At 58.3% G+C, this 22748-nt stretch overlaps 1 protein-coding gene across 24 annotated transcripts in view; it reads left to right on the forward strand.

Annotated features, from left to right (window-relative positions):
• The window catches only part of NCOR2 (nuclear receptor corepressor 2), a 207854-nt gene that overhangs the window by 132720 nt on the left and 52386 nt on the right, over window positions 1-22748 (forward strand). For 23 of the 24 annotated variants that reach the window (XM_049866137.1, XM_049866140.1, XM_049866134.1 and 20 more), the window contains 4 exons: window positions 1681-1853; window positions 3088-3260; window positions 6592-6654; window positions 18196-18338. In XM_049866137.1, the coding sequence (XP_049722094.1) occupies window positions 1681-1853; window positions 3088-3260; window positions 6592-6654; window positions 18196-18338 (552 nt within the window). The remainder of the gene's footprint in view (window positions 1-1680; window positions 1854-3087; window positions 3261-6591; window positions 6655-18195; window positions 18339-22748) is intronic. The other variant, XM_049866146.1, reaches the window with a different exon arrangement.

Here is a 22748-nt window from a genome sequence, read left to right on the forward strand (position 1 = left end):
GCTTCTGTAAAGATTGACAGCGCAGAAAACCCCACGGCACAGTTCTACCCTGTAACACGTGGGGTCGCCATGAGTCGGAATCAACTTGACAGCAGCTAACGGCAACGTGCCCAGAGGAGACCTTGGGTGGTACAAACAGTTAACGCGGTCCTAGCTCCTGGGAGGTTAAGTCTTATGCTTTTAAGTTTAGAAGCTTGTAGCCAGGAAGAAAGACCAGGCTGAGGCTGGGATGCCAGCGATGACAGCCGTGGAAGGCGGGAGGCTGGTAGGGCTCGTCACCCTGCCTTTCACCCCCTGCCCTTATGGAATAGAGAGGCACTTCTGGAAAGAGAGGCAAGCAAGTCCGAGCCAGGAGGTTCTGGGTGGACACAGTGCAGCCTCGTAGAGCCCATAGTTACCTTCGCCTGCACACGGACCCCTGCCCTGTGTCCAGCTTCGGTTGAGCACTAGGGCTGGCCCGGGTACTGTCCTTGTCCTTGTGATAAACCAGAGCCCTTGTTGGTGGGGAGTGTGTTGGGTGGCACATGCTGTGGGCGCGAAAGAAAGATGGAGAGAGAGAACTCTCCCCCACCTGCCTTGTCTCATCTGCCTGGACTTCTTTCTCCCTGGTTTGAAAATTGGTCAGACTATGCGTGGGTCCACGTTGAAAGCCTTCTGGAGGGTTTATTTTTATTTGGGATGGAAACATGGTCTGGTTTGTCAGCTGCCTGCAGGGAGAACCTTGGGGCGGCAGAGAAGACGAATGTGTGCCTTAGAGAACCCAGGTGGAACAGAAAGGAAGTCAGGAGGTGGTGCTGAGGGCCCTGGCCCCTAGTCCTGCCTGCCCTGTCTGGGCGGGGGTGGGTGCTGGTGAGGGCAGGAGGGAGGCTCACGGGCTCAGTGTGGGCCACACCGAGGTCCGGGCCAGGGAAGAAGCTGAATAGAGAGGTCTGGGCGAGGAGGCTGGCGGTGCTGCAAGCCTTTCTGACCCCCTGTGAAATGGGTTCATTCTGCCTCCCCTGGGTGCCACTGCTTGAGGGCCATCGTCATAGCAACAAGCACCCGCCTACAGCTCTGGGAAATTGGGGTCGCCCCCTCACCTCCCTTTTTTACAGATTTGGAGACTGAGGCTCAGAGAGGTGGCCTGAGCTTTATGGGGGCAGGCAGGCTGGGGCCTCGGGGTGTCTCCAGACCCCTGCTCCCCTCTCTCCTGCGTGGGGCTGGCAGGGCACCTCCCTCTCCCCTGACTCCAGGGGCCTGGTGTCAGTCGCTTCCGCTCCACTGAGTATCCGGGGAGGACTTTGTTCTCAGCATGCAGTAAGGGGTCTCTCATCTCTCAGCGCCTCACTGAGCTGTAGGCAGCTACACGTCCCTGTTTCCAGGGCGAGGAAAGCAGAGCGCGGGGAAGCCAAGACCCTCCCCACAGTTAGTGGAGGGAGTGGGAGAGGGCCCAGGGGTCGGGCACAGGCGCTTTCTGTGCCTCATCCCCTGACAGTGGCCTCCCCGGGCCCTGGGGGCTGTAGTCCCCAGGCCGAGGCCCCTCCCTGGCCCGTGCCAGTCGGGCCCTGGGTTCGGGCCCATGCCCCCACGGTGCCCTTACCACTGGCTTCTCCCCCGGCTCACGCCCAGCCCAGGTGCAGAGCTGCACCTGCCTCACTTCCCTCCCTCCCTCCCTCCCCCGCCCTCCCCTGGGCCCCGCAGCAGCAGCAGCAGCAGCAGCAACACCAGCAGCAGCAGCAACAACAGCAGCAGCAGCAACAGCAGCAGCAGCAGCAGCAGATGCCCCGGAGCAGCCAGGAGGAGAAGGAGGAGAAGGAGGCCGAGAAGGAGGAGGACAAGCCCGACGTGGACAACGACAAGGAAGAGCTTGTCAAGTAAGACCAGCCCGCCACCACGAAGGGTCGCCTGCCAGGACGGGAGGCCTCTCCTGCCTCGTCCATCCCTGCAGCCCCCTCCCGGAAGCCCACTCCCCGCCCTCCCCCGCCTGCTTTCCCTTCTCTCTCTCGTCCCTCTGGAGACTCCGGAGAGTGATAGCTCATCTGAGCTCTCCTCCTGAGCTAATAAATCCTGGCAGTGACTTTGGAGCTCTCTGCCTCCGAGCCCACCCTCCCTCGGCGGAGGCTCTTGAGATGTGGGGAGGGGACGTCAGAGGAGCAAGGCACACAGGCAGGCGCCCCTCACCTTTAGAGTTATCGTTGTCAGTGTGAGTTCTTGCAGATCAAGGCACAGCCTTGCCCGGGGCTGACAACCCCCGCCTGCAGCAGGCGGCCGGGGAGCGTGGCCAGCTGGAGGCTCACTGTGAGGGGGAGGGCATGCCTGAGTGCCAGGTACCTGTAATGAGCCCAGGAGCGCGGCCTCAGAACATCTGGCACCGTCACCTCGTCTCCCCGATGAGCCAGAAGATGAATGGGAAGGCAGGGTGATAAATCCTGGTGGCCCCTCAGTAAACTCTCCCAAGCTGGCTTCTGCAAAAGCCCCAGGCCCAGGTATTCAAGCCACATGGACCCCCACACCTCAGCTTGGCTGCCTAGACCCAGGAGGAGAGTCCCTCTTGAATATTCCTCAGGGCCCAGTGGCCCGTGGTAATACCAAGAGCAAAGGTTTTGCCATTAGTTCGGCCCCTCTGGGTATACCTCCTCTTTGGGGAATAAAGTAGCCTTGGAGATTTCTCTCAGCCCGCACCCCCTCAGTTAATCAGCGTCTTGCAGTAGGTGCAGATTGCAGTTCTCTATTTGGCGTATAAAATGGCCTTGCAGGCAGCTGCCAACCTACACCCCACTGGGTGAATAAAGCAGAAAAGCTTCCAGTACCACCAGTTGGTGAATAGCTTCCTAGTGGCCGCCTGCCCACATACCCTTATTTGGTAAATAACGTAGTTGACGCTTACCAACTCGCACCTCATTTTGGTGCATAAAATGGCCTTATAGGTACCTACCAACATGATGAGCAAGGAAGCTTGCGGGTTGCAACAAGCCAGCCTTTGCCCCCAGTTTTCCTCCCCTGTTCTGGCATCTGATCATGACAAAATAGCTGGCAACCGAGCTAAAGGAAATTGTTCCCAGCTGCATCTGGCGTCCTGGCTCAGGGGACCCACTCTGTGTCCCTCAGGGAGAAGACGGACGACACCTCCGGAGAGGACAATGATGAGAAGGAGGCCGTGGCCTCCAGAGGCCGTAAAACCGCCAACAGCCAGGGGAGACGCAAAGGCCGCATCACGCGCTCCATGGCCAACGAGGCCAACAGTGAGGAGGCCGTCACCCCTCAGCAGAGCGCCGAGCTGGGTGAGTCAGAGGCTGGGAGGGAGGGGCTTGGTGTGAGTCCTGGACCCCGACTGGCCTCGTCTCTAGGTGGGGGTCAGGTTTCTGCCCTGCACAAGTGATAGAAAGTTCCAGTAACAGTGGCTCTCCCGCCTTTCGCTCCTTGTGACTTGCTTTGCCATCGGCCCCTCTGGGCCTTGTCTGTAGCATGTGATGGCCTTTGACTTGTACTCTCTCCAGGGACACTGAGAGCCGAGTGCCAGGCGAGGGTGGGCCGTGAGCAGAGGCGTGGTGAGTGGAATGGACACCGTGTCCAGGTGGTCAGGGCTACAGGTCCTCTCTGGAGAAGGGAGGAAGCCTGGGCTGGTCATAGTGACCTCGGGGCGCTGGCTCTATGGGGAGCAGGGCCAGATCCAGGTGCTCACCCCTGCAGGCCCCCATGCCCAGGGTGGTGCCAGGCACAGAGAAGTGCTCACGTAGTATGATTGGATGGATGGATGGATGGGTGGGTGGCTATGTAGGTGGGTGGGTAGACGGGTAGTTGGGTGGATGGATACGTAGAAAACCAAGGCCTCTTGAGAGTGATGGCTTGGCGTGCTTCGGCAGGGCTGGGGCCCCTGGCCTGCATCGCTGTCTGCTGACCCCGTTACCCTGCAGACTTTTCCAGAATGCCTACCCGGGGGCCTCTCTGCTGCCCAGAGCTAGCCCTGCGCTTTGAGACCCTTGAGGGAAATCCCTACCTTATCAGATACCCCCATCCACCTGGGAGGGCGGAGCCTGGGTCCCAGGCAACTTTGCCATACCTTATGACCACTTCTGGGAGAAGACAGGTGACTCTGCAGGATGAGAGGCAGCCCCTACCCATCTCACCTCAGGCCTGATTGGAAGCCATGCTGGGCTTTGCCCAGTCCTCTGCACACGAGCCGGGGCCTCTCTGGGAAGCAGGCCCTCCCTGATCCGCTGGTTCTCCACCCCTGCAGTGCTGACTGGGAGCTGTCCCCAGGGAACTTGCATATTTGGGGGAGGGGCTTCTGTGCACCCACTGGACTCTAACTGCACACCTGGTGGGGCCTTGTACAGGGAGGGCCTCCCACACATGGCCTTGTGGTCAGGACGTCCTGGGTCCAGCCCTCAGCTATACCATGCCCTGTGCCCGGAGCCCCACATAGGGTAATACCAGCACTCTGGCCCAGTCTAGCCATTGCCCATATTTTGTTTTGCTCTCACTTTAAGTTTTATGAATTTGAATTTGTAGCCCACAGTAAGGGGCTGAGCCGCCTAGTGGTTAAAAGCGTGGATTCTGAAGTTAGACCCTGGGGTTCAAATCCCAGCTTTGGCTGCTGAACTTGCTGTGTAGCCAGGGGCGAGTTCCTTGACCTCTCTGCGCCTCAGTGCCCAGCTCTGTACAGTGGGTGTTGTCACAGCAATCACCTTGGCTGGGGAACGTTTGCGTGTGTCTTTGTGTGGAAAGGCTAGAATGTGCTGGGGCATGGGAAGGGCCCTATGACCGGGAGCTGCTGTTAGTTCAGGGCTGAGAGGTTGCCTGTAAAGATCCAGATGACGTGCTTTATTTTAGTTTTTGTTTTGAAATCAGAAGATCATACCACCCTTGGCCAGCATATCCACGGGACAGCTATGGCTGGGGCTGAGCTTCAGCAACCCTTTATAGGAGGGGTGTGGCTTTAACTGTCCCCACCCTGGCCCTGGCCCTGGCCCTGGCAGGTGTCCAGGTCATACCTTCACTGCTCTGGGCCTCAGTTTCTCCTTCTCTTCAGTGGGGTGTTCCATCTCCAGGTTCTCTGAGCCTCACTCCCATACCCCAAAAAAGTTAGCTGCCATCAAGTCACTTCTGACTCACGTGACCCCATGTGCTCCACGGGGTTTTCAGTGGCTGAGCTTTCAGAAGTAGGTCGCCAGATCTTTCTCCCTAGGCAGACTCAAACCTCCAACCTTTCAGTTAGCAGCCTACGGATTTAACAGTTTGCACTGCCCAGGACCTCCCCCCACCCCAAAGCAGGGGAAAGGTAGGAGATCGAGTAGTAGTTCTCTAGTTCTGCCACCAGAGGGCAGCCGATGTGTGTCTGTCATCTCGGTACCTGTCTGGCTGTCTGGGGCAGTCCTCCCACCTTGGCCCTTGAGGTTCCTGTGCCAGAGCTTCCCAGGATGGGCTTTGACAGAGGTCCTGCTTCATACCCCTGCGTCCTTCAGGGTCTCTTCCCTCCTCCAATGAGAGGTGGTTCCCACCCATTTCATAGATGGGCCACTTGAGGCTTAGAGAAGGGACGTGGCCTCCTTGAAGTCTCAGGGTTAGTGGGGATTTGAACCTAGCCTCTCAGCCACAAATCCTGAGCAGCTCCTGGAGGTTTATCGGTTGCCCCTGGGTGTTGGCATGCCTGGAGCCCCAGGCAGAGGGCTCCTTCAGACACTCACCGGCGGGCCTGGTCTTTGTAGACCTTCCTTTGCATCCCTTCAGCTGATGTGGGGGCTGGGCCACCAGGTGGAAAACAGAACCCCCAGCTCCTCTAACGGGCCTTCCTCTGGGAGTCCCATGGTGGTGAGAGACAGTCAGGAGACGTGGAATGGATGAAGCCTTGGCAGCAGGGAGTGGGGGCAGCTGGAGGCCTCCGCCTGTTGGGGTGCTGCCAGAGGGGGCGGAACCCCCTCCCTTCTCCTGGCGTGAGCTCCTGGGCCACCTCCCCTCCTGCCACGACCTTCCCCACTCACCACCACTCCATGGAGTGCACACTCTGCCTGGTGCTGTTCCAGGAAGCTCGCCCTGGCTTCCACCTCCCTCACGCAGTCTGAAGTGCCCAGAAGGGCAGAACTAGGGCTCACATCTAGGGGGTCTCGGGAGAGGCTCCAGCACAGTGCTGCACCCCCCTGCCCACCTCCAGCCTGGCACAGCCCGTCTAAGCCACGAGGCCCCCATTCTCACATTGGAGACCTTGGGGGAGGGCATAGTAACTACCCTCCAGAGCAGTGGCCTCAACCTGGGTGATTCTGCCCTCCCCCAGGGGACGTTACAGTTGCCTGGGGACATTTGGATTGTTACAGCTGGGAGGGGCACTGGTGGACTCTAGTGGATAGAGCCCAGGGATAACACCCCGCAACACACAAGACAGCCCCTAGTCAAGGCCCTCTGCTGTTGGGAGCCTCAGCTTCCCCGTCTATAGAATGGGTACCTGCAGACTCCCTAGGGCTCAGCCCAGTCCCCAGTATGGCATAAGGGCTCAAGAAGGGGCACCGGGGAACATGGCCACCCCATGAAGCTCGAAGCCCCTCACCAAGGAGATGCCAGTGAGGCCTTGTCCACCTCCTCCCTGGCTGCCACCAACCCGCCCGTATCTTTTTCCAGCTTCCATGGAGATGAACGAGAGTTCCCGCTGGACCGAGGAGGAGATGGAGACGGCCAAGAAAGGTGAGGGCTGTGAGCTTACACCTTGAACTTTGGAGGCGTCTGGCCTCGAACTGGGCGTGGTATGGCCTAGCAGGGGTCACTCCATGCGTAGCATCCACGTTACCCTCCGAAAAGTGGAACTGTGCTGGCTGCTGAGTTGGGCCCTGGGTCGTGTCCTCAGGCGACCTCAGGCTGAAGTTTGTGCTATGCACATGGCTGGTGGACCGGCGTTCACAGTCACTTCCGTGCCCAGCATGCGTGGCTCCAGAGACAGGGCAGCAGGGGTGGGCTGGGCACTGCGGGGACAGCTAGTTGTGGCCTCCGCCAGGGAGCGGAGGGGTCACAAGGTCAGCAAGACCTGCTGGGGTCTCCAGTCCTCACAGGGCAGAACCCCAGAGGCCCCTCCATTTGGGGCTGGAATGTTCCTTTACAGGGCTGCAGGAATTCGTGTCATGTGTCAGTGTGTCGATGGGGACCACAAGGTCTGGGGTGGTCTGGGGGCATTAAGCCTTCGGGGGCCACTGTGGGAGTTTTGGAGTTAGGGTCCCGAGCTGACGTGTACAGCTGGCAGGCACAAGATTGGAAGCAGAAGCCCTGTCCTGCAGGCTTGCTCGCAGGTGACCTTGTGAGGTCCAGAGAGGGCGTCAGCACCTCCCCAGATGGACTGTCTCTCGGCTGCACTGTCTGCCAGGGAGGCAGGGCTGGGGTGGGTGCTGTGCCCCCTGGTGGAGACCCCACGGCCGTCCTCTCAGGCTGCACCTGTGGCTTCTGTGCAGGGCCGGAGGAGAGGGACCCTGCAGAGTCACATGTGTGGTCACTGAAGCCAGACAGCAGGGTCCTTGCCTGCCTAGCTCGGTGACGCTCCAGGCCTCCTCTCCACCTCTCTGTAAAGTGGGAGGGTGTCCAGTATGCTGTGGGGAATAGAGACCTCTGGCCAGCTGAGGGTCCCAGGACAGTCCCTGGCAATCAGCCCCACCCCCATCCCGCCGACGCCGGGAGACGCCCAGCGTGGCCCGCCCTCCCTTCTGCTGGTGCAGGGGTGTCAGATGAGAGCGGTAGTGGAGGGATGCTGACGCCAGGCTGACGGCTGACTCCGATTTTCTGTGCCCACCCCCTTTTACTTTGATCCGACTCTGAGAGGCAGCTTCCGGTCCTGTCTCTGTGTTCGGTGAGGACCCAGGTGCAGAGAGGCCGCATTTGCCTGAGGTGGTAGCTGGTATTTGGAACTTCGGCTAGGAAGCCTGGCTGCCTGCTGACATGTGGGTTCATTTGTGCCTAGAGCCCCAGGTGGTGACTTGCAGGAACACTTTTGTAGACACAGGGTGGGGGTATGAGAACAGCCCTGTGGCCTTGGACCATGGGTGGTCTGGGCCCCACCCCCACTTCCACTCTGGGTGTGGGCTGAGGGCCTGAGTGTGAGGTCCAAGAATCAGACTCAGCAGTGGCCCCCAGACCTGAGGAGACCCTCCACGGCCCTCCCTCAGCTTCCTGGGACCCCTGCCCCTTCCCCTCTGAAATCCTGGCCCGGCTCTCTGCCCCTCTGCCCAGCCAGCCCTGAGGCCAAAGTGGGCCCGGGGAAAGCCGATGAGCCTCAGCATCACCCAGAAAAGAGAGGGGCCTCCAGCTTCCTGCAGCGTGAGGCGGCACTGGCAGTGTCTGTGCAATCAGGGGTGATGATGGGGAGCCTGCAGGCGCCGTCCCCAGCTGGCAGGGCACAGAGGCAGTGGCTGGCCCCCCGAGGGGCCACTCAGTGGCTGTCTCTGTCCTTCATGTCCACTATCTAGTGTGGATTTCGCTGTAGGGAGTGAAAGAGGCTTTGTTGAAGTTGCATGAGGTCCCTTCCCCCATTTTATTGTAGTAAAATATGTATAATGTAAAATATTTCAGTCATTCTAATGTGTACTATTGAGTGGCATTTAAGTATATTTGCCGTGTTGTACAGCCATCACAACTGTCTAATACCAGAACATTCTAATCTCCCTGAAAGGAGACCCCGCACCCATTAGCAGTCACTTCCCTTTTCCCCACCCCGACCCCGTGGCAGTCCCTGGTCTGATCTTCTGCTTCTGTATATTTGCCTATTCTGGACATTTCTCATAAATAGGATCATACGACATCGGTCACTTCGTGTCTGGCTTCTTTCAGTCAGAGCACTGTTGTGAAGGTTCACCTGTGTGGTAGCGTGTGTCAAAGCTTCGTTTCTCTTTATGGCTGAATAATACTCCATTGTATGTATAAACCGCATTGTGTTTATCGTTCATCTGCTGGGCTGTGTCCACCATTTAGCTGTTGTGAGAAGTGCCGCTGTGACCATTTGTGTAGAATGGCGAGTCTTTTTAACCACCTGCCAGACCTCGGGCTAGGCGAGGCCTGTTGGCAGTGCTGCTGCCCAGGGGCAGGGGGTGGCTCACATAGATGTCTCAGGAGCAGCAGCCCCAGTGCCATACTCCGTCTCCACTCTCGGGGAGCCGTCGTCATCGCCACGGCCCAGCCCTGGTGCCCTCCCTGTTGCGTGGGGACTAGGAGTTGGTGGCAGCCCCCTCCTTCCGGAAGGGCAGCTAGAGGTGGGGAGGATGAGGCGGATGACTCACCAGCTGAGATGGAGTACCCCCTGTGGCTCAGGGTTGGATCTTCTCGACAGCAGTGAGCTCACCCTGGGCCCTGCTGCCTCTGCTGACCTGCCCCGAGGGACGGCCCCAGAGATGGCAGGAGAAGCCCTCGTGGTTGCAGTGCTGGGGGCACGCTGGGGACCGTGTGCGTCGAGACCTGCTCAGTGACATTTGTGATAATGTGGTGAGCCCTGGCGTGCCATCTGCGTGGATTACAGCAATCTGGACAATTACCGTGCAGGGTGGCTGCTAATGGCTGTGCGTTCTAGGCGGCGAGGATTCGGCAGACTTGGGGAGGCAGGTGCTAGCGGCCCCTAGCAACTCCGTCTCCACAGCCAGTGGGGGTGGGGAGCTTAGGAAGGTTCCAGAGCCTCTGCCCGAACCTCAGAAACTCAGAGATATGACAGAACCCCAGAGCCAGCTGTGTCCAGGGCAGATGGTATCGGTTCATTCCCCCCCATCACTTGAATTGGCTTGGTGACTCGCCCTGTGCAGGCAGGGGCTTCCCGAGATGAGCTGGCCCCCCCATTAGGGGGCACGGGCGGGTGAGCATAGCGATGTCGCTAGAGTCTCAGGCCCACAGATCCCGCCTGGAGCATCTAGGAAGGCTGCCTTGAGGGACGAGCTCTCTGACCTCTGGCCACCTCTCTGTGCCTCAGTGTCCTCCTAGATAGCATGGGAATTAGAGAGTCACCCACTTTTAGGTGGTCGGGATAGAGTAAACAGAGGGAAAGCTTCAGGCAGTGATGTTCTAGGTGTACTGAGTTCCCAGTCACGTGTCACACTGTGTTTTAGTAATCTAGTGTCACTGTAATAGAAATACCACAAGTGGCTGGCTTTAACAAAGAGAATTTTACCCTGTCAGAGTCTAGGAGCCTAGAAGTCCTAATTCAGAATGTCAGCTTCAGGGAAAGGCTTTCTCTCTGTTGGCTCTGGGGGAAGGCCCCTATCATCAATGTCCCCCTTGTCTAGGAGCTTCTTAGCACAGGGACCCTGGGTCCAAAGGACAAGCTTTACTCTTGCCTGGCTCTACTTTCTTGGTGGTATGTGGTCCCCCTGTCTCTCTGCTCCCTTCTCTCTTTTGTATCTCAAAGAGATTGGTTTAGGCATAACCTAATCTTGTAGATTGAGTCCTGCCTCATTAACATGACTGCCTCTAATCCTGTCTCATTAACATCATAGAGGTAGGATTTATAACACAAAGGAAAATCACATCAGATGACAAAGTGGTGGGCAATCACACAACATGGGGGAATCGTGGCCTAGCCAAGTTGACACACATTTTGGGGGGGACACAATTTAATCCATGAGCTGCAGACAGCTCTTTGGCCTGTGACCTTGGCTGGGCTCTTCCCTATCCTGACCTCAGTTTCCCCCGTACTTTAGAATGTGACTAGGGATGTTACCACCCAGAGACGTCATCAAGGTGGAACAGGCCAACATAGGTAAAGTACTGCAGTTCAACTGGGGTCTTTCTGGGTTTGAATTTGGGCTCAGCCTCTTATGGGTGTGCGCGTGGCGCTGAGCAGGGGCCTGCCCTTCTAGGGGCCGCTGCCCTCTCGTGCAGGCTGGCAAGGGGTCAGAGGGCAATAATCTAAGCACGTCTCCAGGGTGCCAAGGGTCCACCTGGTCAGACAGGGGTCCTCAGGCTGGCACCCAAAGCACAAATTCATGGTGATTAGCACAAAATAGCATATTGAGCACTGGCCAGGTGCCAGGCACTGCTAATGTCTATGTTAAGTCACCTTCTCTCCACCAGCCTTTATTCAGATGAGCAAACTAGCCCAGGGAGGTTGAGTGAGCTGCCCAAGGGTCACACAGCTCTTATGTGGTGGAGCTGGGATTTGAACCCAGGCACTCTAGTGGCAGAGCTGGAAGAAGGCTGCATGAGGACTAAGTGAGGTCATCCACATAAAGGATTTAGCCTGGGGCTGGGCACCAGCCTGGCTGTTAATGTTAACCTGATGAAGAGGACAGCAGTGGCACATGCAAAGGCCTTGTGGCAGGGGGAGTGTGGTCGAAACCTAGAGAGAGGGGAAGAGAGTGGCGGGGGGTACAATGGAGAAACCAGTGGGACTCTGGCCCTGCCACTGAGGGGGATAGAGTCTGGCTGTTATTCTGAGAGCACAGGGGCTCATCGGAGAGGGGTCCTGGGTGGGCAGCTGGCCTCTTCCCTCTTAGGGGCACACTGGGTGCAGATTGAGCACGAGCAGGAAGCAGCCTCCCAGGAATCTGGCAGCCCTAGGGAGCTGGCCGCCTGCCTCCTGGCCCCTTGCCACGCTGGGCAGGAGGGGCAGGTCTGGTGCTGGGCTAGGATATGTGACTCTCCCTCCCCTGGGAAGGGTCAGCCTGGCCCACTCAGTGTCCTGACCCAGCTGTGCTGGAGGTCCCCACAGCCTTCCCTGCTTCTCTGCTTCCCTGGTGGCAGGGAGCCAGCTGTGGAGGGGGTGGGAAAGCTATTCCAAACCAGTGGGCTACAGCCAGCTCCAGGGCCTCCAGCCCACCCTACACAGTGGCCTGCCCAGAGAGGGGACAGATGAATGCCCACGGGGGGAGGGGGCAAACCCCAAAGGGCTGGGTGAGCCCAGGCTGACCCCAAAGTCTCCCCCTGCAGCCCCCTGGCCTGGTGTGTCTGGCAGAGTCACTTCCTTTCCATAGAAGCACACCTATGGAGTGCTTATATACACTGGCTGGTTTAAGTAGTTTTCACAGATAAGAGTCCAAGGCTGGGGGGCATGGGAGGTGGGAGGTCCCTCCCCCACCCCCCCCCCAAGTATCGAGCCTTGGCTGCCCCACCACAGGAGCTCCAGGGTGGAGCAGCTGTATACTGGGCCTGGTGGCATTGTAGGTATCCTCCCAGGCTCCTGGTGGGCCGAGGGTCCAGTGGTCAGCTCATGCAGTGGGTGGCTGATGAGCCTGGCTAGGCTCAGGTCTGTCGGGGCCACTTCCTGGCTGAGATCATCAATCGGGGCCTGGAGGAGACGGGCCAGCACTCGGTTGCAGGTGAGTAATTGAGGAGGGCTGACTTAACCCTTGGGCCCCAGATCTAGCGGCTCCCCAGTGGGATGCTTCTCTCACGTTCTAGAACAGTCTCTGCTATGATGGATCAGGAGGAGAGAGTTAGGGTTCTGTATGAACTTGGGGTGCAGCCAGACGCAGGGCAGGATCTAGACTCATGTGTTCCTCGTCAACACCCTTGAAGGTCAGGCATTTACCAGCCCACCTAATTCAGCTCCCGGGCAGGAATCCACAAAGGAACTTTCAAGGCGTACAGCTTGGGGCACCTCTGGCTGTTTATGGGGATATTGTTGTCATGTAGACCTGCTCATTGAGTGGCGTGGTCTTTGTGATTATCCTGCTTAATCCAGGGCTTTGAAACGGTTTGTTCCACCCCAGATATACTGAATCAATCCGCATGTTAATAAGAGCTCTAGGTGATTCTTACGTATAATAAATTTCAAGAACCACTGCTCTGCTAGTGGTTCTCGGAACTGGTCCCTAACCAGCAGCATTAGCATCACCTGGGAACTTGTTATTACAAATTCTCAATAAGGGTTTGAATCAGAAGGAACCTGGTTCGAAGTCCAAGAAGCCAGTGCCCCACCTGCACGTGTGTGCATACACACACACCCTATTAGGAGGCCAGTGCGCTACCTGCCATGTATACACACACACCGTTAGGAGGCCAGTGCCCCACTTACACACACACCCCCCATTAGGCCAGTGGCCACCTACACACACGCGCGCGCTCGCGCGCATGCACACACACACCCTCTCTCCGTTTACAGACAGGAAAACCGAGACTCAGAGGGATGAAGTGGTGGGACTGGGAAGCGGAGCTAGGATATGGGTGGCTCTGTAGGAAAACAGATATTTGGCATGTAATGCAGCATTTTCCCCAAGTGATAAGCCAGGAGACAATGGTCATACGTGGTGGATTTTTTCCCATGTCAGCTAGTGTATAGTTTATCGTGTATCGGGAAATGACGAAGCCATTTCCCTTCAGGTGTATGATTTCTCAGATGACAGTTGGCTGCTTCAGTGGAGGCTGGAGTAGGCACTAGGCTTATTCTTTGGAGAGTAGATACGGTGAGAAAGGTGGGTAAGGGAAACTCCCCTTGTGATTCTCAGCCTGGGTGATGTCGATGCCATCCACATCCCAGTGTCCTTTCCGGGACGGTGAACACTGTGGAAGCGGCTTTGACATGAGGCAGTCAGTGCACAGCAAGGCTGCCAGCCCAACGGTGGCTCTATCCAACCCACCCAGCCCTCAGGTTTTCCGAAATCAGGAAGTGGGATGATTCAGGCCAAGTGCGCTGGGCTTCCCCTCCTCTGCCTGTGTTTTGGGCAGAAAATGCTGTCTTGCAAACTGGACTTCGGGAAATAGCTGTCGTGGGTGATGTTAGCTGTGCTGCTTCTTGAAGACAGTCTGTGTACTGAACGGGAGCCTCAGGGCTGACTGCGTCTGGTTTTCAGGGAGGGGTGATGTGTGACATGCCCCGTACGGAGTGATGAAAGTGGTGGTGATGTGGGTGCCTGCTTGCAAAGCCCCCCTCCAGTTTTATCTTGGCTGTCCGTGGGTGGAGGGTTGGTGGTGGTAGAGGTTTGAAGACCCTTGAGAGAGAGAGCAGTGGAGACCCCGAGCATGGGAGAGGACACACTGGGGGTGTAGCCTCTCTGGGGGCCAGTGCACTTGAGCTGAGGGGCTGAGTCACTGCCCCCAGGAAAGCACTCTATCCCTGCCCTGAGTGATGTGTGGGAAGCTCCCCCGAGGGGGGCCAGAGTGGCTGCCCCAAGTCCCCCACGTCCCACACCCCCTGCTGAGAGAAGCCCTTCTCACACTCCTCCCCCCCCCGCCCCCCCGCCTCCCATGCCCCTTGGCCTCTTTCCGCGCCACGTCTGTGACTCAGACTCCTGGCCTGACTTCCTGTCTTGGCCAATTTCACTTCCTAGTTGCAGCCTCCTGACTCTTAAGAACGAAACTCCTTCCTTAGAAATTAGAAGTAGAGTCGGGGAACCCAGACCACAGGGAGTGCTGGCAGACTGTGCCACCACGGGTGCAGTCAGAGCGTGTGTGGGGGGTGCACTCAGGGGCCAGAGGCAGGCAACCCAGCCTTTCCCCAGTGGCGGGGCGGGGGCGGGGGCAAGCCCTCTTCCTTTGAGGAACTCCTTCCCTGGAGCCAGTGAAGTGTCAGAGATGCCCATGGGACAGCCAACAGACCCCAGACCCAGCCCCGCCAGGTGTCTGAAGTCTTGTTCATTTGCTGAGTGCCTGCTGCATGCCAGGCCCCGTGGGGGCCTGGGGACACAAGAGTGGACTTCAGGGCAGACACAGATCAGTGGTAGGGAGATGGTAGAATTGAGCTGGCAAAGTGACTGGGAGGACAAGCTTTGGAGAGGGTGGTCAAGGAATGCTTCTCAGGTCTGCGGGCAGGATGGGTTGGCTGAGGGTTAAGGGGACAAGCAGGTTAGTGACCCCCAAGTTAGGGAAATCGGTCATGACCTGGATCTAACTCCAAAGTTCAGCTGAGTTAACTTTCAACCTCCTGGGCGCTGCCTGGTACATCCGCAGCAGGTGTGTGGGGGGTGGGGGGGGCGGTGGGGGGGGGCTGAAGGATCACTTAGGGAGAAAAGAGGGCCAGTACCTCCAGACCTGGGTGGCAGAGAGCCCTTTGGGGACCCCACGCTCTTCCCTGCATCCTAAGTGGTCCGCTCGCACTGGGAGAAGACCCTCAAGTCCTCACCTTTCCCCCAATGCTAACCAAGCCCTGCCTGCCCTCTCCCCTCCATGGACCACACGTCGGCGCGGGGGCGGTGGGGGGGGTGCAAACCGCAGGTGGAACTGGCTTGGGAACGAGGCGGAAAGAGCTGTTTGCGCCCTGGCTGCCGGGGGTGGAGAAGCTCTGTTTTTCTGGAACCCTCATCTGTTCTTACCGCTGCTGACGCCGCCATGGGGAGAGAGGGAGGGGGAGTCAGTGCCGGCTTGGCCCGCCCCTCTGAACCTGGGCCGCTGCCACGCTCCCCGCCGCCGCCCGCCCGCGTCTGGAGGTCACATTCGTGCCGCCGCGCGCTGGGCGCAAAGGAGCGCGGCTGCGGTGGGCGCTGCTGCCGGGCGGCGGGGTCGGCGGGTTCTGGGCCGCTGGCCAGCACCCCTCGCTGAGCGTCCGTGCGGCTCGTGGGCGCTCAGGGCCCTGGTGACGCCTGGCACGGTTCCGCCCCCCCTCCCCGCCGCATCCCGACAACTGCCCGCCCCCGTGGAGGCGGGCACCTCGCGCGAGCGAGCGCGCGCGCGGCCGCGGAGAGAACGGCGCCCGGGGTGGCCGCGCGCTCTCGGAGCTGCGCCCCTCCGCTCCCGCCCGCCGGCCGCGGAGGAGCCGGGAGCCGCGCGCGGAGCCCCAGACGCCTCCAGCGCTCGGCAGAGCCGTCAGCCGCCGCCTCCCGCCGCTCCCGCCGTTCCGGGAGCATCCTCCAGCCGTATGTTTCCGGAAAACTTAGCCGAGGGGGATACGCGGATGAAAGGATGTGAGTGCGTGGTCCGCAGGGGCTAAGGGCGGCTGGAGCTGGTGACGGGGGCGCGGAGCGAACGCTGCCTGGCAGCGAGGGCAGGACCCTGGGAGGCAGCCTCCTGTTCTGTGCTTGCCACCCACCCTGCGTTATTGGAAGGAGGGGGACCTTTCTGCCCTTCGGCGCGGTGTGTATTTGGGAATCGTGAGGGTCTCGGTGGAGCGCTCTTAAGGTCAGGAGGCTCAGTCGCGGTGGGGTGTCAGGTGCTCCTCCCTGTGCCTCAGGCTCTAGCGTGGGGTCCACAGTGCAAGACCCAGGGGGAAGACCTCGACTACCCGCTCAGCCCTTCCCAACAGTTGAGTAAACTGAGGCCCACATGGCAGAGGAGGGAGCAGCCTGGAACGTGGGCGGGGAGCTTGACCCCTCAGCCAAGTGCTCCCTGCAGAGTCCCACACTTCAGGAAGGGCTGGGTGACCCCCACTTGTCAGTCCAGCTGCTTCCACAGGGGAGTTACTGAGCCGCCCTGCTCCAAGCCGCTTCCTTATTTGTTTATGTAGTTTGGAAATGTCACCCTCCCCTGGGGTAGGCCACCCCAGATGGGAGAACCATGGCTGAGGCCCAGCTCGCCAGGCTCTTTTGGCTCTAGCTGGGGAAATATAAATAAACGCGTGTCCCTGTCCTCCACGGTGGCCTGGCTCCCTGGAAGTGGCAGCTGCTGCTGGCACTGCGGAGGGAAAGATCAGGGGGCCGGGTTACACTTCGTCCCGCGCCGTCCCTCCCCTTCTGCGCCTGTCCTTGAGGAACCCTGAAGAGCTGGCCGCCAAGCCACGTGGCCTTGGGCACCACAGGCGAGCAGGTGGCTTAGTGGTCCACCCCCACTGCCAGGGCGGAGGGCAGGCAAACTGGCATCTACCCACTGGGTGCCTCCCTGAGTGCGTTGTTGTGACCCTCTGAGCCTTGCTTTTCCATCCTGCCGACGGGAAAATTCCCAGCACGGGCAGCAAAGATGAAACGGAATCACGTCTTTGAAGGGGGTTTGAAAACTCCATGTCATTTGTTATGACGTGGTGGTCTGTCGGTTAGTTTTTGCTGCCGTTATTTTTGTCCAGAGCTTTGTGCCCAGCAAGTTGTCGGCAGATGTATGAATGGATGGGTGGATGGGTGGAACGGATGAATGGAAATGCCAAAACACAGACTGCTGCCTCTCAGGCCCCCTCCCCTGCAAAATTTCAGTTCTTTGTGGCGCTTTATTTGATTCAAGGAAAATGCCCTGAAACTTCCTCATGGGAAATCTTCCATTAAAGTCACGAGAAGCTCAGCTCTGGTGCTCAGGACCCCTCTCCCTCACGACGAGCTTGTGGATGCTCTGGTCCACAACCCCTTCCCTTCCCCCAGTGGGCTGGCCCTGCCTGCTCGGCCACACGGGGCCAGACAAGGTCACACCTCTGGGGAGACAGCCTGTGTGTGTGTGTGCGCGTGCACGTGTGTCTATGTGTGTGCGTAAGTGCGTGCCATGTGTGGGTGTGCATGTGTACATGTGTGAGTATGCACACACTTGGGTATCTCTGGTGTGTGTGTGTGTGTTTGTGTGTCTGCACGCCGGGAGTTGTATGGGCAGATGGGTTGAGACCCAGCCTTGCAGGCGCTGCCTGGAGATGTGGCTCAGGCTGCCTTTCTGCTGAGCCCGGGATTTATGGCTTTGAAAATAGAACCCTGGGGAGGGGGGTGCAGCTCAGGCCCGAACTGAGGGGGAAGGGGGAACTTTTTCTGGTCCAAGACAGGGGTCTGTCTGTCCTCAAGGTTTCTCTTCATGTCAGGTGGTCTGAGAGGCTCAGAGAATGTCATGAGACTGTGTTGGGGGGCGGGGGTGGAAGAGGACAGGATTCAGGGGCAGGTCCACTTCCAGACCTCAAGCCAGCCCACATGGGCCCACTGGGGGCCCCTGTTAACCTGGGTGCAGGCTTCTGGCCCCAGCTCACCCCAGCTCTCCTCGCCCTATCACGCTCTTTTCTCTCAGCCAGTATGGCCGGAAAATAGCCCTGTCTCCCAAGGCCTCATCTGCAGCTGTGAGCGCCTGTCAGTGCCAGCTCACCCGCCTGGCCAGGGGAGGCAGAAAGTGGGCCTAGGCGGGGTCTATGTCCTGGACACGGAGTGTGGGATGCTGGCTTTGGGGGGATGCACCCAGAGACGAACCTGCCTATCATCATTGTTCTCCAAGCCCAGGCCTTGCCTGCACACTCCAGCCTAGAACGTAGGGGACCCAGAACCGGGCCTGGGGTCCAGGCCTGGGCTCGTCCCCACCCAGGGCATGTGGCCCAATGATGACTGCCCCTCCATCCCTGCAGGTCTCCTGGAGCACAGCGGGAACTGATCGGCCATCACCCACATGGTGGGCTTGCCCCCACCCTGGGCGTATGGCCCACCGATGACTGCTCCTCCATCCCCACAGGTCTCCTGGAGCACGGCCGGAACTGGTCGGCCATTGCCCGCATGGTGGGCTCCAAGACCGTGTCGCAGTGTAAGAATTTCTACTTCAACTACAAGAAGAGGCAAAACCTGGATGACATCCTGCAGCAGCACAAACTGAAGATGGTGAGTCCCCCAGACCGGGTTCACGGTGGGGCTGCTGGTGGAGGGTGTCTGTGCCCAAATGCCCTGGGCCTGGGGTCAGCGGTGCCCTTGGTAGGGCGGTAGGAATGGGTCAGTGCTGTGGACATGCCTGCTGGTACCTGCTGGGCTGGGGCGCCCCCTCTTCCTGCCCTCCAAACCTGCTTTTCCGCCTCCCCACACTCGCGCCTGCCGGGGACACCTCTGGGGGCCTTGGTGCTCACTCAGGGCCTGGGGAAGAAGCCTCAGAGCCGGCTGCCGCCACTGACTCAGCTGGAATCTGCAGCTGTCAGCGCGTTGGAATGAAGGGCCTGAGGCAGATGGACCACGTGCTCTGTCTTCCCTTCCCGCGTGACCTCGTAGCTTTGGGGCCTGGGGCCGACATGGGAGGGAGGGCAGGACTGGGAGACTGAGCTGTGTGAGGGGAGTCAGCCAGGACCCCCGTCCAGGAGCGCAGAAGGGGAGGGAACGGCCTCTTCGGAGCAGCCACTTCCTCACAGCTGTGCCTGGGAACCCCAGCCCTTTGGGGGTGGCCTGGTGTTTTCTGTCATTCTTGGAGTACTTGCAACATGCCCGGTATTGCCACCATTTTTTAGGTGGGGAAACTGAGACTCGGCCAGGTGATGGCACTCTGAGGCCTACAGCCTTATGCACTGCCGTGGGGCCTGAACCCACAGGGACACATGCTCCCCACTGTGGGCTGTGTTTCTCTCGGATTCTGAGGCCCCACGGGGGCGCACAGCCCCCTGCCCCGTGCAGCCATCTGCTGCTGGGTCCCCCTGTGGGCAGCCTGTCCCAAGTATCCTGTGTCAGCTCATGTCCCCCACAGCCTGCTGGGTCACACAGTATGTGTCGACATGCATCAGGGATAGGGCTGCTTCTCTGAGCTCTCTAAACATGGAGCAGACCTTAAAGCATGACTACAGCCTGTCAGTGGTTCTCACTGACGTGTGTCTGTGGGTGCTGGGTGTCGTAGACTGTGGACAGGGAGCCCCTCCACACCGCACTGTCTCCCTGTGGTCCCAGCGCCTCTGGGCTGAGTTGGCCCCCTGCCCTGACCCCACCACTTCCAGTCACATAGCCCCCCCTGCTGTTCACACGGGGCCCTCGGGGCTCTCCCTGGCGCCTGTGGGCCCCAGCAGTACGTACCTGTGCCCAGGAACTCTGTCCTCCTGGATTGTCCAGGGCTCTGAGGTCAGGGCTGCTCAGAGGAGGCTCAGAGGGGCAGAGTGGGAACCCTACCTTTGACGACCCCTGCTGTAATCCTTTCTGGCAGAGGCCCCCCAGCTTGAGCAGCTCAGGGTCAGACTCTGAGCTGGCAACTCTGCGGCCAGGGCAGCTGCTGGGCTGAGCATCCCCCAGACTCAGGGGTCGTCTTTCTCCCTCCCTTCCCTTTCCCCCCTTCCTCTTCCCCCTTTTCTCCTTCCTTCGCCCACTCTCCATTTTCTCTTTCCCACTCGCCCTAGCCTCTCCCTCTCCCTTCTCCTTTCTTCCTCCCCTTTCTCCCCATCCCACCTGCCTACTCCTCTTCCCTCCCCCCTCCTTCCCTTCCCTGCTCCTCCCAGGCCCCAGCCTCAGTGGCCCAGGCCTCCTCCTCTTCCAGCAGGCCCCCTCCTGGGAGGCTCTCCCACTGCGTCCCCTTGGCTACTTGGAAAACTCCAGTAAGACTGTTAGTGTGGCTCATGGAGTCCTAGCCTGGCTGTGTAGCCCCTGTGTGGCCTCGCCTGGCTGTGTAGCCCCTGTGTGGCCTTGGGCAGTGGCTTCACTGCCCCAGCCTCAGTTTCTTCATCTGTAAAATGAAGAAATTAATGCACTTGTTGCAGGAGTTGTTGTGAGAGCTGAACAGTTGATGGGAACTTGGTGCCTGACTGGGGGTGTTAAGCCAGGTGCCCCGATACTCCTACTGCTGCTACAGCTACTGTTACTGTAGCTACTACTTCTGTTATTAGGGCTGCTATGCTTGCTGTTACCGCAGCCGCCACCGCTGCTGCATCTCTTACTGCCGTGTCCGCTGCTACGACGTCTGTCACTGCTGCTCTCTCTCTGCTACTGCCGTGTCCGCTACTACTACATCTGTTACTGCTGCTCTCTCTCTGCTACTGCCGTGTCCGCTACTACTACGTCTGTTACTGCTGCTCTCTCTCTGCTACTACCACTGTCCGCTACTACTACGTCTGTTACTGCTGCTCTCTCTCTGCTACTGCTGTGTCCGTTCCTACTACGTCTGTTACTACTGCTCTCTCTCTGCTACTACCACTGTCCGTTACTACTACGTCTGTTACTGCTGCTCTCTCTCTGCTACTACCACTGTCCGCTACTACTACGTCTGTTACTGCTGCTCTCTCTCTGCTACTACCACTGTCCATTACTACTACGTCTGTTACTGCTGCTCTCTCTCTGCTACTACCGTGTCCGCTACTACTACATCTGTTACTGCTGCTCTCTCTCTGCTACTGCCGTGTCCGCTACTACTACATCTGTCACTGCTGCTCTCTCTCTGCTACTGCTGTGTCCGTTCCTACTACGTCTGTTACTACTGCTCTCTCTCTGCTACTACCACTGTCCGTTACTACTACGTCTGTTACTGCTGCTCTCTCTCTGCTACTGCCACTGTCCGTTACTACTACGTCTGTTACTGCTGCTCTCTCTGCTACTACCACTGTCCGCTACTACTACGTCTGTTACTGCTGCTCTCTCTCTGCTACTACCACTGTCCGCTACTACTACGTCTGTTACTGCTGCTCTCTCTCTGCTACTACCACTGTCCGCTACTACTACGTCTGTTACTGCTGCTCTCTCTCTGCTACTGCTGTGTCCGTTCCTACTACGTCTGTTACTACTGCTCTCTCTCTGCTACTACCACTGTCCGTTACTACTACGTCTGTTACTGCTGCTCTCTCTCTGCTACTACCACTGTCCGCTACTACTACGTCTGTTACTGCTGCTCTCTCTCTGCTACTACCACTGTCCATTACTACTACGTCTGTTACTGCTGCTCTCTCTCTGCTACTACCGTGTCCGCTACTACTACATCTGTTACTGCTGCTCTCTCTCTGCTACTGCCGTGTCCGCTACTACTACATCTGTCACTGCTGCTCTCTCTCTGCTACTGCTGTGTCCGTTCCTACTACGTCTGTTACTACTGCTCTCTCTCTGCTACTACCACTGTCCGTTACTACTACGTCTGTTACTGCTGCTCTCTCTCTGCTACTGCCACTGTCCGTTACTACTACGTCTGTTACTGCTGCTCTCTCTGCTACTACCACTGTCCGCTACTACTACGTCTGTTACTGCTGCTCTCTCTCTGCTACTACCACTGTCCGCTACTACTACGTCTGTTACTGCTGCTCTCTCTCTGCTACTGCTGTGTCCGTTCCTACTACGTCTGTTACTGCTGCTCTCTCTCTGCTACTGCTGTGTCCGTTCCTACTACGTCTGTTACTACTGCTCTCTCTCTGCTACTACCACTGTCCGTTACTACTACGTCTGTTACTGCTGCTCTCTCTCTGCTACTGCCACTGTCCGTTACTACTACGTCTGTTACTGCTGCTCTCTCTCTGCTACTACCACTGTCCGCTACTACTACGTCTGTTACTGCTGCTCTCTCTCTGCTACTGCCGTGTCCGTTACTACTACGTCTGTTACTGCTGCTCTCTCTCTGCTACTACCACTGTCCGCTACTACTACGTCTGTTACTGCTGCTCTCTCTCTGCTACTACCACTGTCCGCTACTACTACGTCTGTTACTGCTGCTCTCTCTCTGCTACTACCACTGTCCGCTGCTACGACGTCTGTCACTGCTGCTCTCTCTCTGCTACTGCCGTGTCCGCTACTACTACATCTGTTACTGCTGCTCTCTCTCTGCTACTGCTGTGTCCGTTCCTACTACGTCTGTTACTACTGCTCTCTCTCTGCTACTACCACTGTCCGCTACTACTACGTCTGTTACTGCTGCTCTCTCTCTGCTACTGCCGTGTCCGTTACTACTACGTCTGTTACTACTGCTCTCTCTCTGCTACTACCACTGTCCGCTACTACTACGTCTGTTACTGCTGCTCTCTCTCTGCTACTGCCGTGTCCGTTACTACTACGTCTGTTACTACTGCTCTCTCTCTGCTACTACCACTGTCCGCTACTACTACGTCTGTTACTGCTGCTCTCTCTCTGCTACTACCACTGTCCGCTACTACTACGTCTGTTACTGCTGCTCTCTCTCTGCTACTGCCGTGTCCGTTACTACTACGTCTGTTACTGCTGCTCTCTCTCTGCTACTACCACTGTCCGCTACTACTACGTCTGTTACTGCTGCTCTCTCTCTGCTACTGCCGTGTCCGTTACTACTACGTCTGTTACTGCTGCTCTCTCTCTGCTACTACCACTGTCCGTTACTACTAC

The sequence above is a fragment of the Elephas maximus genome, chromosome 22 (assembly GCF_024166365.1).
Source record: "Elephas maximus indicus isolate mEleMax1 chromosome 22, mEleMax1 primary haplotype, whole genome shotgun sequence".
Taxonomy (NCBI): Eukaryota; Metazoa; Chordata; class Mammalia; order Proboscidea; family Elephantidae; genus Elephas; species Elephas maximus.